The 18,338-nt window shown below is 41.7% G+C and overlaps 1 protein-coding gene across 2 annotated transcripts in view; it reads right to left on the reverse strand.

The window, feature by feature from the left end:
• The window catches only part of GLI2 (GLI family zinc finger 2), a 324,723-nt gene that overhangs the window by 35,282 nt on the left and 271,103 nt on the right, over positions 1 to 18,338 (reverse strand). For both annotated transcript variants that reach the window (XM_042445196.1, XM_042445197.1), the window contains 3 exons: positions 6,401 to 6,602; positions 4,277 to 4,490; positions 1,310 to 1,423 (listed from right to left, as the gene is read on the reverse strand). In XM_042445196.1, coding sequence (XP_042301130.1) covers positions 1,310 to 1,423; positions 4,277 to 4,490; positions 6,401 to 6,602 — 530 coding nt within the window. The remainder of the gene's footprint in view (positions 1 to 1,309; positions 1,424 to 4,276; positions 4,491 to 6,400; positions 6,603 to 18,338) is intronic.

An 18,338-nucleotide genomic window follows, 5' to 3' on the forward strand; every position in this document is an offset into this window, starting at 1 on the left:
TTGGTTTTAACAGTTTTATTGTATTTGTACTGTTGTTGTAATTGTTCTGATCTGCTGTGTTAACGTATTGTATTGTTTTGATTTGCTGTGCTGATCACAGGAAGGGCGGTATACAAATAAAATTTTTATTATTATTATTTAAGCAAGCTTTTTAAAATCATGCAAGCCCGTTTTTATTTTGGGGGTTGGTTGGTTGGTTTAGATTATGTTTTTAACTTTTGTATGTTTTAAATGTTAACCTTCTAGTGTTTTAACTAGGTTATTTTAATTGTTTTTAAACATGTTGTTTTAATGTGTTTTATATTGTGAGCTGCCTTGGGTCCCTTTTTGGGAGAAAAGCAGGATAGAAATAAAATAAAATAAAATAAATATCTAATTCTGGCTGTCCATGTTTCAGTGGTGGCCAGGAGTGCATTTGCACAAACACCAGATCTATCATCTGGCTATAGTGATACATGACTTGATTAATCCTTTTTGGATTACAGCAATGCACTCTACATGGGGCTGCATTTGGAAACTGTTCAGAAACTCCAACAGATCCAAAATGCTTCAGCCAGGTAGCTAACTGGGACAGGTTATAGGGACCATATAACCCCCTTGCTAAAACAACTCTACTGACTGCTAATCCATTACTGGGCAGAATTCAAAGAGCTGGCTATGACCTTTAAAGACCTACATGCTTGGTTTTAGACTATTTGAGAAACTGCATCTTCCTATATGAGCCTGCATGCTCTAAGATCTGCCAGGGAAAGCTTTCTCTTGGTCCCACAACCATCTGGAGAAGACACAAAAGAGACCTTTTCAGTTGCTGCTCCCAAAATTATGGAACTTTCTAGGGGAGGTGCAGTCGGCCCCTTCCCTGTTGTCTTTCCAACAGAAGATGCAGACCTTTTTATTTAAGGAAGCATTCAGTTTTTAGCTTATGTAGCAGATAATGGAGGATGTAGTTTTTTTATTTTATTATGTCTTTAAGTATCTTTTAATACTGTTTTTTGAGTTGTTTTTAAATAGAAATGTAGTTTAACTTGTGCATCAACAATTTTTTAAAAATTGTATTGTGCTTTAAAACATTGTACGCCACCTTGGATCTCATGTTGGGAGAAAGATGGGATATAAATTAAAACAAGCAAGCAAACAAACAAACAAACAAAACTGTGGCTTTCCACATTCTTAAAGCAACAAAAACTATTGCACTCAGTGTGCTGTCTTGCTACTTATAGTTAAAGAGGAATTAATATTAGTTGTTGACAGTAATGTTCTGGAGGTCACAAGCTGAGATGCTGAATAAAGACAAGTATCAAGCAGTTACCTGAGTAGGTGGGGAAGCTGGTGGTAGAGTCTCCATTTCAGTCTTGACTTTACTGCGTTTATTAATTACTGGATTGACAGTACTGCTAACAGCTGACTCACTGCTCTGCTTGCTCTAAGGAAAGAAAAATGAGGTGGTAGGGAGTGAAGAGGTCACATCAATGTTTACAAGCAAATGTAGCATAACCATAACTTACAAAAGGGATGAGCAAGTATGGTCTCCATCAACCCTAGCCAGCCACATGGCCTCTAGCCCAGGGGAAAATGATGAGAGCTGCTGTCCAACAACATTTGGAGGAGTTGCCCATCCCTGACATGATATAGAAAATTCAGCCATGAGGGCTGGCACCAGACATTTTGCTACAAATGACACCACCTCACTCACCTCAGTCTTGGTGCACCCCCCCCCCTCAAAAAAACAAACAAACCTGGGCAAGTTATTTTGGCACATGAGACAAGAAATCCCACAAGCACTTTCCTCCTTCCACAATAATCAACATAGGAAGCCAATAAACTAAATTTTTGACAATTAGCACTCAAAATTATTGATTATTTTATCTATAATTCAAAATCAGGGTGACGTGGCTGCCTTACTCTGCCAGCCCTGTGAGCAATCTATCAAAAGTAGCTTAAGCTAACAGGAATTGAGAACACAGTGAGAATTACTGCAGCAATACTGTAAGAAAAGATTACAAGAAAAGAGATTCCACCTAAATATTGGGAAGAACTTTAATGCAAGAACTGCTTAACAGAGCAACAGACTGACTTGGAAGTGGTGGACTCCTGATTCTAGAGGTCTTTAAATAAAGGTTGCATATCACTGCATGACATTGGCTGGTCTAGTTGGTCCTTGCAGCATGTTCAGATACTTACAATTTTATGATTTTGTGATGATTTATGATTTTAGGGAAGTTTTTGGGTGCTCCTTGGAAATGATACAATTCCTAAACTGAACACAGCTACAATCCTCCTCTAGCAGTATTTACAGCAGGCATATGTATGTGGCAACCAGTCATATCAGAATGGGGAGGAAGATTTGACTGAACCAGTCTGATGAATGTACAGAGATTTTCTGTTAATGTTCTTTGCCATTTTTTTAAAAAAAAACCTACAAAGCAAATTCTCTGCTCATAGTTTTTAACTGAGATCTTCATTGCTGAAATATATTGAAATATCTGTGCAAAATATTTCAGCCCAAATGTTTACTTCTGGTTTTGTTTGTTCTTCTGTTTGATGTAAAATTATAAAATTAGATATAATTCTGTTCAATATAAAACTAAAACCAAAATAAAACAAGGAATTATGTGCAGGATAGCAAGTTACATTTCTGCCTAGGGCAGGGGATCACTGATGATGAATGATTTTGCTTCTCTGTTCCAAGGCTCTTCATACAGAAATGCTGGTTCAATCAGCCCTGTGGAATTCCCCATCCAGCACATGGCACTCAAACTGGCATTCTGAACTCATGGTGTCTCATGAATTGGCATGGTGGGTGTAAATGTGCCATTTCAAAGAGATACTCTCTGTTTGCAAAAGCAAATTGGAAGATTCTGTCAGTGAATGCTGCCTCATATGTTCTCACACCAAGTACATGTGCCCCTCCTTTTTCGTGGGGGATCCCCTTCTGCAAAAATGACAATAATCAGGGGGTGCAGATCCCAAGTCCATGAGAATGGAGGGAGGACTGTATACACATGAAATTACCCTTGTGACAACACAGTGTTTGATAATCTGTGCATGAAAAGCTTTGCCAGATACCAACAGCTCTCACTGAATCAAGGGTGGGGTGGAGGTTACAGGGCAAACATGACCCTTGAAACACAGATTAAAAATGGCCTGGTCCTGTCATAGAACAGAGCACTTGAAGGAAAACAATTTACTCTTGAAGACTAGTGGGTATAGCATTCTGTACGTGGAAGACAAATGTCCAGTCTTGCAGTGAGTCCTTACAGTGAAATTAATACACAACTAAAAAGATTAAAGCAGGGTTGGTCTAAGAATTGTCCTGGGCTTCATATGGATCCCACAGTTGTTTCTGCAGCCCTTAGCCCCTCCAGGCTTCCTGGGCCACCCTTTTCCTCAAAGACAGACAATTCACCTATTAAATAGGATGCATCCACCATTGGTATTTAAAAAGCATAAGAAATCAACCACCATTGTATTCCTCAAACTGAATACACAAAAATTAATTAAAAAAATCTTTTTCCTTCATATCTTTTTCATTCTGTTAGTGTTCATGTGCAGTACCTTATATATCAAACTGAAATACTGTTTCACATATCAGCAGGAGCTTTAGGTGGAAGGATATCTTCTTAGTTTTCATTAATATACGCTGACATCCTGGATGGGGGTATTTAACTTCAGCTCTGCCCAAAGGCAACTATATCCTTTCCCCTTCTCCCTTCCCGCAGGACCAATTGGCTATGGGCCTGTAGCCAGATGCACGGTGATAACGTCCTCCTCCAGAATTTCTGGAGGACTCACTGGAAGGCCCTAGAAGTGCATTTGGCTATAGGAATATAGCCATATACTTCTCCACTACCACCTGCTACAAAGGAAGCATCAGATGAATCAGTTTTAAGGGGTGTTGGGAGCTTTAGAGTGATGGAGGTAGTCAATTCCCCTTCTGCAACAACCAAAAAAGACATACACCAGTATTATGCCAGCATATCTCACTAATATGATGCCAATAATATAAAAAAATAGATACTTTTCTTATTAAAAAGAATTTGTGGATTGTGGTTTATTTACAACTAAGCACTTGTCTTTCGAAACCAAGAGTGGACTTCTGCTTTTAATTTTTTAATTTTTGGTCGTCTGAGACCCCAGGGTGTCCTGGACATAAAACTGTCCCCCTTGGACCTACCACAGTGGTGCACTCCTGGATTAAAAGGACACACTAGCTTTTTGTGAGGAAATTTTTAGTAGCCCCAATTAAAATCTTTCCAGAAGCCAGGATAGATCTTACCTGATTTGAATCAGCTATGCAATTGCTGCTGTTGCTGATCTGAGCAGGACTGGAATTGACAGAGATGACGGCCACATGCTGCCGGGAAGGGAACGTTGGAGATGGCTGGATGAAGGGAGGTGTATGCCCAAATGCTGAGCTCAGGCCTCTTTGCTGATTCAGAATCTGTTGGTAGGCAACTGGGTTGATTGGATGAGGAAAGGTGAATGCAGGACTGGAAGGGGAAAGAAACATCACAGGGAGAAAGGGTCATGCCTTTTGAGAAGAATAGCTGGTTCTGGGCAGGACAGCCTGCTCATGAAAGGAGTCTAAATAAAGAAAAGATGCCTGGGTTTCTTCGCTTCTTGTTGAGAAGGGTTCAAGAGCCATTGCCCCAAGAATCACAACAAAGGAGCAAGGGATGGTTTTTAAAACTTCAGAAACCAATTGCCTTATATAAATTAGAACACCAAAGAATATTTTCCCAGGAGGACTTTACACTACAGTTTCCTACTATTTTTCTCTTTTTGTTGTTTCCAACAACAAAACCAGCTTGCTAGATATCAGAAGCTCTAGGAAACATTGGAGAAAGGGTTAGAATCTTATGAGGCTCATCAAGGTTGCTAGACGTGACCCTTCTCTATGTAGAGAATAAATTACTCATGGGTACCTCTGCAGCCCAGATAAAGCCAAAACTAACCGTTCATGGACTGCCGTTGGGGATCAAAATTCAAGCCTAACAGATATGCAGTATGTAAAATATTCTCTCCTTATCTTTAGAGTTTTGTATTGGTTAGGCTTCTGCTACATCCTTCTGCAACATCTTTAGGAAAGGTAGCCCCATGTAAATATAGGTGGAGTTGGTTGCTAAATAAAGATTAAAAACCAGCTTGATAGATATCAGAATCTCTAGGAAACATTAGGGAAAGGGTTAGAATCTTTCAATAATTATATAAGTGCTGGAGAAGAGTGCTGAGCATGCCATGGACAGACAAAAAAAGACCATTAAATTGGACTTGAACAAATTAAACCTGCACTCTCCCTGGAAACTGAGGCTGTTGTACTTTGGCCATATCATGAGAAGGCATGACTCACTGGAAAAGATGATCATGCTAGGAAAGGTGGAGAGCAGTAGAAAGAGAGGAAGACTGCACACCAGATAAGTAGACTCAATCAGTGAGGTGGACCTGAAACCATAGGATCTGAGCAGAGCAGTGGAGGATAGAGTGTCTCGAAGATGTCTCATGAGTCACGGCCGATTCAAGGGCAGTTAACAACAAAATCATCACTCATATTTCCTGGGATGATGATACCTATAGCACTTATTACTTCACATCTTCACAGGTTGGAAATCCTGACAATCCAACCCCACTGCACTACCTTACTGTACAATCTAACCTTACTGCATATCTTTTTTGGTACAATATGTTTTTTTTTTAAAAAAGCAGTTAAACACAATCATGGAAAAATCCAGAATAAGCTATCTGCTGTCAAATCACAATCACTTTCAGTTATGTGCATGTGTGTGTATGGAGAACTCTTACATGCTAAATCTAAGATACACTCATGAAATCAAGAAATTGCTTTAATTTCTGTAATTGTGTAAAGTACACTTCCACTACAGAAATGAAACCAATTTTCATTTCTTCCTTCAGAGATTCTCTTCCATTAATGTTGGTTTTTAACAAGTCAAGTATGGTTGCCAAGAAAATATCTCTCAATGAAGATGTTAACCATTAAACCACCTAACCTGGTCCAGGTTGAGATATTTTGCTCAAAGCAAAGTATAAAATGCACCTTTCCACTCTGTACTATGTAGAGAAGAAGTGCACTGGAATGTCACTTGATGTTTATTTGTCAGTTGGACCATGTCTCTCACCTAATATGAGGGCTAGTTTCAGATATAGGAGCCTACATGGGACACAGAGCACTGTCCTTACCAAGTGGGGAATGATGATGATGGCGCTTGGAATTAATGTCCAGGAGGCTGTTGCTGCTTTGTTATCTGCCACATGAAATATTCAGCTTACTGTGCCAAATGGCAGGGCCAGTCCTGAACTGATCTGTCTCAGTGATTTCAGAAAAGTTATGGTAGAAAAAAAGTGGGCTGAAGATTTCAGCATGAAATACTGCCTCTGTTCTTACCTTATTGCTCCAGCAGATAAATGTCCATAAGAACCACTAGCTGCAGAACTGCTTCTGGAGTTATTTATATAAGCTACCAAGGAATTTGGTGAGGTTCGAATCATTGTCTGGAGGTCAATGCTGGCATCAGAAAGGGGAGATATAGAAAGCGCTCGCTTCCGGCTTAATCTTGGAGTCACTCTTGGGCTGGAGAATCTTGATACTGTATGGAAAGGAAATACAGAAAAATGTCATGGTTCTATCGAAAGAAGGAGGCAACAGAGACAGCATTTGTATTTTTTTAAAATAATAAAAATGAAATTAAAAACATTTACAGAGCAATTCTACATATGTTTGCTCAGAAATGATAATATGTTGAATAAGCCTTGCTCCCTTTCATGTTTGAGATGATGGCACTTATAGGCCAAGATCCAACAGGACTGCTGGCAGAACAAAAATAATCACTTGTGTACTAGTGTTCAGGTGTGATGGCCACTGCTTCTCCTCTGCCACGCCCCAGCTACTGACTGACTTTGGGGGTTAGGCCATGTGCCTTCCGACTGCTTTTGCATTGTTGGGGAACAAGAATTTGTCCCTCTTCTTCACAAGGACAAAGCCTGCTTCTTCCTTCCCAGATGTACATGGGTAGCTGGATAGTGCCTGGGCACACTACTGCTGGTACTCAGCAGCTGGAGAATGAGTGGACCTGTGCTTGGGACTCTCCCTTTGCCCTTCTATACCCAGGGCAAAGACAAGATATCCCCTTCTACAACATATCTGAAAGAACCTACACTGGAGTTAAACCAGCATACCCCACCAACAGGAGTAGGATGAAGGAAAGAGAAGACAAAAGTGCAGATGACCTCTTTTTAAACTCAACTACAAGGGGCATATCCAAGGCAGCTTCTCTCTGCCACAGTGCAAGGGAGAGTAACCCCAGAGTGTTGGAAGACCACACCTAACAGACTTTGAGCTCCTCTCAATCCTTATGGCCACACGGCACCATTTTTCTGAATGTAAAAGTGATGCTCAGTCACTCCCAGTTGCAGTTTTTGTTCATTTATTGCTGTTTTGGGAAACAGCAGCCAAGAAGACCATCTCTTCCATCCCCACAACAAATCCATTGAGGTGTCTTCCCTAACAATGGGAATGCCTGCCTTCCACTCTAGCAACTTCTTGCTCATCTTTAGCTAAGCTAAATGTACATTTAATGCCAAGGGTATGGGCTATAGGTAAACAACCAATCAACAAACTAAGGCTCTAAAGGAAAAAAAAATATTGCACCATCAAAGGCTCAATGTCTGATTGTGAGGGATGAACTCAACATTTGCAAAGTTTACGGCTGGTAGAAGTCATTCATTCAGCAGGCAGGCAATACTCTTTGGTTTTGGCAGGCATGTGCAAATCCACCATCCTTGAAAGGGGATGCTTAGCATTCCTCCAAGAAATTTCCTATTTAGAGAATAAACAAAGTAATAGATGGTAGGTACTATAAGCCCTTCATTTGGGGTCTGTCCCTCTCAGTTGACTTCATAAGAGTTTGGTATTTAATTAATAGTTGGGTTATTTGCTTTGCTGGTTAAAGAAAATGTTCTGTCTAGCTAAACTGGTAATCTGTTTACCATTTTTCCCCCAAGGAAGAGAGACTTGACTACATTTTCACCTTCAGAATGGGATCCCCTTAGTTTGTTATAAGTAGAGAAAGACAATAGACTTTCCCCACTACTGCACTTTAAAAAAGGAGAGACTTTTATGTAAAAATCAGTCTGCAAAAGACTCAGAGAAGCTAGCAAATGTTTGAAAATGTATTCACTGAATTAGTTAGTCAAAAACTGATCTCTAATTTGTCTAAGTTTGCCTGGTGTTGTAAAATGACACATAACTTAATGCAGCATTTGGACATGGCACTTTTGGAGACTATGACATCCAGATCTCCCTAATTAACATGGCCACTGTTTTCCAAGCTTTTCTGAGCTCTGGCCATTTCTAGTGGAGTGTCTGTGTGTGCAGAGCAAGAAAAGGTGTTTAATAAATTGTTATGGAAAGTACAGTGCATCTTTCCCTTATGTGGGGGATCCATTCCAGACCTCCCCCGGCATAAGGAAAATACTGCGTATGCTGGAGCCCTACTGAAAGCAATGGGGTTTATGCCTGTGGTGTGGTGCACACACCATGGGCATGCACAGGGTTGCCATAGCTGAGGACCTCCAAACCAGGACAAATGTAGGACAAGGTTCAAAAATGTAGGACCTTTTTGAACCTTGTCCTCCTTCTCCTTCCCGGCTTGGGAGGAAGCCTCAGCCTGCTCCCAGGCCGGGAAGGCGCGTGGGGGCCGCCTGTCATCGCGGCGATCGCCGCGGTGACAAGCGGCCTCCTCCTTGGCCTTGCAGAGGCCTTGGAGGACCCCGCGGCCGGAGCTCCGACTGCAGAGCCGCTTCCAGGGCCTCCATTGGGGCCTGGTGGCAGCTTCTCCCAAGCCCCAGAGGCCTTGGAGGAATGCTCTGCGATCGCGGAGCCGCTTTCAAGGCCTCCAAAGGGGCCTGGGGACAGCTTCTCCCAAGCCCCAGCCTCCAGGGCCTCGCTGGGGATGTGTGTCCCGGGGGTGGGGCCAAACTTGGGCGGGACCGTGCGGACCCGCCCCAAACCGGGAAAGTCCCGCCCCCAGGCGGGATATGGCAAGCCTAGGCATGCATGCCATTGCCTTTTCTGGCATGTGGCTTTCAGCATATGGCCCGGGCACACTGTATTCAACTACGGATGTAAATTGTATTCCATTTCATTTTCACACATAAGAGGAATTTCCAGCCCCCTCCCCCCACTGGGAAATATTATGAAAGTTTTTTTTAAATTTTAAAATAATTTTTCATATTTTGGCACTTTTTTGGTGCAAGTTTTATTTGTGCAACCACCCTCCCCCAAAACAACCAATAACAACAACAATCCCACTGGGGAGGGGGGGGCAGGAGCAAAATGTTTTTTTATATAAAACTGTATTTTGCACCAAATCCACATATCCTCTTTCACTTGCAACTCTTCCATTTCCCCACCACTTCTTCCATCATTTTTTTCTCTTTTAGTTAAATGTCTGCAATGTCAGAAATGACAGAATAAATACAGAACCTCTTTTGATCATTAGCTCAAGAAGAACCTTTATATAGCCTGTGACACACATATGTATAAACAGCTCATTAGGAGTATCACTAAAGCCCAGGTTGGTGCAGTGGTCTGAGTATTAGACAAGGAGTCCTGGAAATTAGGATTCAAATCCACACTCAGTCACAGAAACCCATTGTGTGATTTTGGGTAGGTCACACTTTCTCAGCCTTAGAGGAAGGAAATAGGAAACTTCTGATTAAATCTTGCCAAGAAACCATATGATAGTGTTGCCATAAGTCAGAGGTTACTTTAATGCACAAAACAACAGCAAAGGAGTGCCACATGTATCAAATATAAAAGCCAAAGAACACCCCATGTTCTTTAAAAACGATCTGCTTTAAAAACAAATGTCTCTGTCTATGAATGTATCCCTGCATAAGAATATTTTGGCTAATGAGGAACTGTGCAATATTTTGTACCAAAGAGTTTTGACTCTGATTAGAACTTCAAGATGTGTGACACATGCACACATATCACACAGAGATGTCTCTGTGTCCAATCTCTCATTTTACTGAAAGGAGGAAGCAGGCTGGTTTTGACAGTCATATTTGTCTCTGTTACTCCCACACCTCAAGGGAGATCTGTTTATTAATGTGCCACTTCCCTTGATAAATTACTAAATAGAAAGAAATGCCTTGTACTCATTCCTCGCTGTTCCTTCTTGTGATGTATGCCCACAGTGTCAGCTCTGCCATTGGTCCCCATTAATTTGACAAGGGAAGAAGTCTTGATGTCCATCAGCAGCCTGGATTTTATTGGTGTAACATTCTAACTTATCTTCCCTCTGAAAATATATTTTTTTAATGTGTGAAAACTCTGCCAGAAGCTCTTGGAGGTTACAGGTTGGTCTGGGACTTCTCATACACAAATAAGGTGATATGCATTTTATTACTGTTTTCTTTCATTGAGGTCCTCAGGTGCTGCAAGGTGTGGGAAAAGGTGATTGTATGCAACATCTATGACTATGGTTGTTCTGTTAGGATATGTTTAAAACATTCAACTCAGAGTATTTTACAGATTAATTACTTTTCTTTCCCTGTGTAAGCTTTCCGACAGGAAGGCATCGAACAAGGATACCAAAAATTGATTTCTTTCATTGAGATGCTGCACATAGCTATGACAAAGAGATGGTGCCTGCACCCTGACATTACAAATTAGCAATGTACTATTTATGTTATATTATCACAGAAGTAAATTCTGGAAAATATTCAAAAGTAATGAAAGCATAGTGAGTTAGAATCATCTAATCTTAGATAATTTATGCTGCACTTAAAAAAAATTAAAATTCTGTCCTGAGAAAAGCTGAGTTCTTTTAGCATTAAAAATTGGTGCAAATTTGAATTATTTTGTTTTGTATGACTTTAGAGAATGTATTAAGCTACTGCTAGTCAGTATCCTACTATCCAGTCTATTGAAATCCAGAAGAAATTTGCCCTCCTCAAACAAACAATCTTCCATTTATTTTGAATCATGCATTTTTAAAACTGTCTCTATCCTTAATACATATAAAATTCATTTTAAAATGAAACCCCAAATTCTCAATTCATTCAGACTAAGTAGAGCTCTGTGTTGAGGTAAAATTACTTGATTTACTAACTCCTGAGAAATGAGGAAAACAAAAGAAGCTCAAAGGTTTAGGAATGCCCCTTTGACTGTTCCTCAATAAGGGTGGCTTTAAAACACTTTTTAAATATGAAATTTAATGTTGAATATTTTGTAAATATTTTTTAGATTTATTAATATTCTTTTAGCATGAACAATCTAATTTATAGCCATGTAACATACAATCAAAAGATAAGGAATCAGAAAGGGGGAGGGCAAACAACTAATACATAGTAGAGCTCTGAACCCCTAATCCAAACTGTAATGAAAAGAAAAAGACAAAAATATTATTCTATCATTGCAAACCCATCTAAATAATCCTATTAAAATTACTAATAACCATAGATTATTACATTGTTAGATTTTATATTGCTCAGCAATTCATAAATGGCTTCTAATCTTTCAAAAAGTCTTCAACTGTGAAGTTGAAGGTTTTCACAGCTGGCATCCACAGTTCTTCGTAGGCTTTTTTTTTTTTGGCTATGTGACTGTGTTCTGGAAGAGTTTATTCCTGACATTTTGCCTCTTCAACTGGTTTATACATTAAAACCCATGTTAATTTGGATTCCACTGTCACTTCTGACCATTTACAAGTTAGAACAAACTGTTGTCATATATTGAAGAAGTAACCCATATTTACTACCCAGTTCTTTATCCACAATGCCCAACAGAAACATTCTGGTAATGTTACAAAATCTATATTTTTATATTATTTTGGATTAACATATAAATCTTAGACCAGTAACTTTTCACCTTCTTACAAATCTATCACATATCCAAAAAGGAGCCCTCCTTATCTTGAGATCTCCAAAATGAAACAGTCTGGACCATTTTTGACAGTTTATCTGAGGTTAGATACATGTTCTTAAGTCGCATATAAGCAAACCAATTAAGATGCAGGTTTTCATTACTACACGAAGTAATTATTTATTATTTTTGGACCATATCTTCCCCCCCTCACCCTGTACAACCATATCAATATTATGCCCAAAATTTTGGACCCAGCTTATCATCTCTTCCTTTACAGAATCATCTTCTGTCTCTAGTTTCAAAAGTCATTTATACACTTTTAAAATTACATGGTCATTGTCTTTATACAACTCTAAATAAAACACATTTTCTCTAATCTCTATTGCTTCATTTCTCTTGTCTTGATTAAATCTGTACTTAAATTGCATATAAGCAAACTAATTAAGATTTTTGCCTTCCAGCTTCAGGCGGTCTTGGATGAAACGGATTATCTGGACTCATTTCAAACTGGCTTCCGGGCGGGTTACGGGGTTGAGATGGCCATGGTCGCCTTGGTCGATGATCTCCGTCTGGGCATCGACGGGGGAAGCGCGTCCCTGTTGGTGCTCTTGGACATCTCAGCGGCTTTCGATACCATAGACCATGGTATCCTTCTGGGGCGCCTGGCAGAGGTGGGAATCGGGGGTACTGCGCTCCAGTGGTTCTGGTCCTACCTCTCTGGGAGGTCCCAGATGGTGCAGCTGGGAGACGTGTTCTCCGATGAGCGGGCCCTTATAACTGGGGTCCCTCAAGGAGCCATTCTGTCTCCCATGCTATTTAACATTTACATGAAACTGCTGGGAGAGATCATCCGGAGACATGGGGCGCGGGGTTATCAGTACGCTGATGACACCCAAATCATTTTCTCTATGTCTCCGACTGATGCAGTGACCGAGAATGGCGTCTCTCCTCTCGTGGCGTGCCTGGAGTCAGTAATGGGCTGGATGAGGGAAAACCGACTCAAATTGAATCCAGAGAAAACGGAGGTACTTGTGATAGGTTCTCCTGGTCCAGGAATGGCGGTGGTTCCACCTGTCCTGAACGGGGTCACGCTCCCTGTGAAGGACTCCGTGCACAGTCTGGGGGTGCTTCTTGACTCGTCGCTTCACCTGACTGCTCAGGTGAATGCGACGGTCAAGAGCACCTGTTATCAGCTTCGGCTTATTCGCCAGCTGCGCCCATACCTGGCCCAGAGGGACCTTGAAACTGTTGTACATGCTCTGGTAACCTTGAGATTGGACTTCTGCAACGCACTCTACATGGGGCAACCCTTATACCAAACCCGGAAGCTACAAATGGTACAGAATATGGCAGCCAGGCTGGTCACTGGTACTTCCAGGGCCAGCCACATAACACCGGTGCTCCAAGATCTGCATTGGCTGCCTATTCGCTTCCGGGCACAATATAAGGTGTTGGTGATGACCTATAAAGCCCTAAATGGCTTGGGCCCAGGATACCTGAAGGACCGCCTCTCCCCGTACATTCCATCCCGCACCCTCAGAACATCTGGGCAGCAATTACTTAGGGTGCCAGGGGCTAGGCTTACCTCTACCACGAGGAAGTCTTTTTCCATCGCTGCCCCGGCCCTTTGGAACACGCTGCCCACAGAGCTCCGCTCAGCCACCTCCCTGGCCCAATTTAGAAAGGATTTCTATTTATAGATCCGCATGTTTCTTCCCCCCAATTATAGTCCTAGTAGGCCTCCCCTTCCTCCGTAATTCCGCAGGAGGACTGACGTAAACGGGTGCCTTTTATTCTGTTTTATCTGTTTTATTATATTAGATGTGTATTTGACTTTTGTTGTTTTTATTGTGATTTGTGTGTTATTATGATGTAAACCGCCCTGATCTCAGGAAGGGTGGTATATAAATAAAATTTTTATTTATTATTTATTATTATCTCTCTTGATCTAAATTTCTAGCTATCTTGTTCAAAACAGAAAGTCATATAGCAGTCATCTCAAATTTTAATCCATTCCTTCTTACAAGGGGTATAGTGGTGTGGTAGCTAATATTACCTTGGGGAAACATTTTTGCTTATACTTATACCAAACTTAAAGGGGATAAAATATTTTTTTAAAACTCAACAGCTGTCTAAACTTTATCATTCCAAAGTTAAGCATGCCAACCAAATCATAAGTTATGCCCTTCAATTTCCATAAGCAATATCCATTCCTTCAACTATACAAAACAACAGGCCTTGTAATACATTAGGGACTCCTAAACTGCCATATTCCTTAGCATGGTGCAACGTTTTAAATTTTGTTGTTGGTTTCTTTGTCTGCCATGCAAATCAAAATCTTTTTGTCCAAATCTGCCAGTGCACAAAAGGTATTCTATTTCTTATACTAGGAATCATTCGGAGGAGAACTAAAAGTCTTAGCATAAATAAATAAAATAAAATAAAATAAAGGGGTTGGAGGGCGAATTAAAAGAAATTGCTGCGTAAGCATCTCAGTCTATACTGTTGTTTTGTTTTTACCCTCACTCCACAGATTCTGTCATCTTGTCTAATATCTCCCACTAAAACTGGAAACATTTTTATGACACCCATGCCAAACCAAAGGCAGAAAAACCAATATATCATTAATAAAAGGGTATTATACTCAGCATAGGGCAATCCTCTTATCATTGAGCAGCAACCAGTTGGAATCAACCTCTCTCGACTGTTTTCCTGTTAGCATTTTCTGTGCTCTGGCATCATCATCACCTCATTTTTTGTTTACATTGCAGCAAACTCCAAACATTCATTCTGGCACCAGGTGAGATCCTGGAAGACTGATTTCTTAAGGCACAGAGGAGCCCTTTAGATTTGCAGTTCAAGGTATTCTGAAATACTCTCTGGGAGACAAGAAAGCAGCTTTCTGTATCATAATCCACAAAAGTGGTTGTCTAGGAGTCATTTAGCCAGCAGAAATAAATGGGATTCTTTTAGAACTCAGGATTCAGTAAAATTTTAGTCAAAAGATCTGAAGCAGAAACTCTTGGAAACAAGGTAAGTGCAAGACTATCATTTCAGTTTTGTAAATATTTGTTACAGCTGAGCACAGTAAAACTCATTGACATATTTTGAAGACCTAATGCAAGATGAATCATATAATTCCAAAACAGAGAGATGCATGAAGAATAACCAGAACTTAATTCTGTTGTTGTTATTGTGTGCCTTCAAGTCTTTTATGACTTATAGTGACCCCATCATGGGTTTTTCTTGGAAAGGTTTATTATTCAGAGGGGGTTTGCCTTTCCTTTCTTCTGGGGCTGAGAGAGTAATCAGTGGGTTTCCATGGCTAAGCTATTCAAACCCTGGTCTCCACATTCAGAGTCCAGTGCTCAAGTCACTACACCACACTGGCTCATGTTCCCATGCATTTAGGGTTGCCAGAGGGAAAAGAGGGAATTTCAGTAGGTGTTGTTTGTTACATGGATGCAAGACCAACCAATTCAATTCTGGACTGTATCAAGAGGAATATAATGTCCATATCAAGGATGCTAGCAGTCCCATTCTATTCTGCTTTGGTCAGACCTCACCTGGAATACTGTGTGCTGTTCTGGGCACCACAGTTCAAGAAGGATATTGACAAGCTGGAACTTGTCTAAAGGAGGGTGACCAAGATGTCAAAGGTCCTAAATCAACCCCTATTAGGAATAACTTAGGGAGCTGAGTACATGTAGCTTGGAGAAAAGAAGACCAAAAGTTGACATGACATTCAACATGAAATGATACCATGTAGAAGACAGAACTTGCATTTCCCTGCTGCATAGACTAGAACATGAACCAACAGATTCAAATCACAGGAAAAGAGATCCCACCATTAGGAAGGACATCTTTACTGTAAGAGCTGTTTGACAGAGGAACTGACTGTCTGAAGGGTGGTGGACTCTCCTTTTCTAGAGGTCTTTAAACAAAGGTTGCATGGGCATCTGTCAAGAGTGCTTTATTTGTGTACTTCTGTAAGGCAGTAGGGTGGACTAGAAGGCCCCTGCAATCTCTTCCAACTTTATGATTCAAGCAAAACCTGCTCATGTTCCTCTTTTACACAACCATTAAGGATACAGGAGTCCTCTCCAGCTTTCAGTCTGGAAACCCTACAAATCCATTCAGCTTTGATCCCTACAAATCAATTGCTGTGGATAAAAAAATCCAAAAAAACGCAGAGAAGTAGAACCACAGATATTTATGAGATCCAGTGCATTGTATTCATTAGCACACCACTCATTACTGGAAATGCAAGTCTCCACTTAACTGTGAAGCTCTTTCAGTGAGTTTGAATGACCTTGACATTGGGTCCCTTACTCTCAGTCAGACCCACCGCATATAGTGCTTGCAAGGCCAAAATAGGTAGGGGAAAACCACATGTGTTAATCTGAGTCCCTTGCAAGGAGAACATCAGGGTGCACATTCAGTAATTATTCAGTAAATAATTTGCTTTCTCCCAAGTAATGCAAATTTGGTTAATGCATTTTAATTATAGGCTTCACACGTTTCTAGTTGCAAAGTTAGCACAGAGATTTCCCAGGTAATAACTAACCTGGCTCTCCCAAGAGTCTGAATCACAGACAATTGACCTTGTGGGCATAGGAAAAGACCGAGGTTCATACTGGACAGACTTCTTCTGACTAGAAATCAATGTGGAGCAACTGCTCTAGGAGAAAATTCTGAAGGTGCTGACTATATCAGCCTTTAATTTGATGCACTTTCAATATACACTCTAGTTGACTGAGAAGCACACATGAAAACAAATTTTCATTTTGCTGTTTTTGCTTTGAGTGCCAAAAGTTTTACAGACAACACTGTATGCCAGTGATCTTAGCTTCAGACCTCCATGAAGACTGAGGTGACAGCTAGAGGTGGTAGTGTTATCTCTTTGATCAAATATTTATCTGCTTTGCTCCATTAACTCTTCAGCAAGAATAACCTCCTCCAAGCCTGGTACCCTCCAGATGTTATGGACTATTATCTCCTAGGCTCCTAAGAATTATACCACAACACATTTGGAGGACACCAGGTTCTAGAAGCTGTTCTAGGTGGGTTACAGACCGCCAAAAAGCGGCGGCCTGTACCCGCCCCTTTCCCCGGTGTATTGGGGCCTCAGCGGCCAGAACGGCAGCCTCTCAGGCCCCGATCCTCCGCTTTCTGGGCCGTGGGGAAGCGGCAAAAGGCCGCTTCCCCACAGCCTGGAAAAGGGTGTCCTTGGGGCTTCAAGCCCCAAGGACACCCCTCAGCGGTGGGGAGGAGTAGAAAGGGGCCGCTTGGCCCCTTTCTCCCTTGCGTCGCTGGGCGCAGCCGTCTGAAGGCTGTGCCCAGCGACGCAAACCAGGAAGGAGCTCTGAAACGGAGCTCCTTCCTGCTCCGCGCAAAGGGCGCATTAAGCGCCCTCGCACGGAGCGATGGCGTCGTCTGCGCCGCCTCTGGCCACTGCCATTTTGTGTGCGCAGAGCGCGTACTAGGGTTAGGGGTGTGTGGAAGCACCGCCCCTTCCTAACCCTAGTACACACTCGTCGCATACTAATATGGCGGTGTGTAGCCTGCCCAAGAGTTTAAAATAGATTCTCACCCTTCTGGGGCATGCATATATGTATTAAGAGGACTTATGTGTAATGGATGGGGGGCTACTGATCACAGTGAAGCCCAATGTGAATTGACTCTGACTCAAGGCCTTTTATGTACTTGTAATAATATCAAAGTGTATTGTTTTACCTTGTTGCCTGGAATCCAATCCATGTTAGGAACAGACTAAAATAGTGCTTTGGTGCAGTGGAAGATGGTCAATAAAGAGACTAATCGCACTGCGTTCTGAGAACGTTCCATATCATCACGTGATGAAAACGTTCCTGGAACGGATATTACCGCATTAGAAATCAAAACGTGATCAGAACGTGATCAGAACGGCAGTTTACCGCACTGCGATTCCTTTTTCTTGAAACCGTTCTCAGAACGGTTTGCTGTATTAAGTTTTGTGGGCTGTCTTCTGATGACGTCGCCACTCAGTGGTTGGACGGCTCGGGAGAGGCGCTGCCCCCAGGAAAGAGGGAAAAGGGAGGCTTGGGCCATGGAGCTCGCCTCTCCTGAGTCCCTCGGCTTACTGAAATCCCTCACCTCCCTTCCCCATAGGAATCAATCCAAAAACGGAGCTTTAAAAGAGCAGTGAGCCCTATGGGTCTTCATCTGGGGGGGAGCAGAGGATGCTTGGCTATGGGGTTGTCCTGCCATCTCTCCCTCTCCCCTCTTTCCCCATAGGAAAGAATCCAAAAACGGAGCTTAAAGAGCAGTGAGCCCTATGGGTCTTCATCTGGGGGGAGCAGAGGATGCCTGGCTATGGGGTTGTCCTGCCATCTCTCTCTCTCCCCTCTTTCCCCATAGGAAAGAATCCAAAAACGGAGCTTAAAGAGCAGTGAGCCCTATGGGTCTTCAT

Source organism: Sceloporus undulatus, chromosome 1 (assembly GCF_019175285.1).
Source record: "Sceloporus undulatus isolate JIND9_A2432 ecotype Alabama chromosome 1, SceUnd_v1.1, whole genome shotgun sequence".
NCBI lineage: Eukaryota > Metazoa > Chordata > Lepidosauria > Squamata > Phrynosomatidae > Sceloporus > Sceloporus undulatus.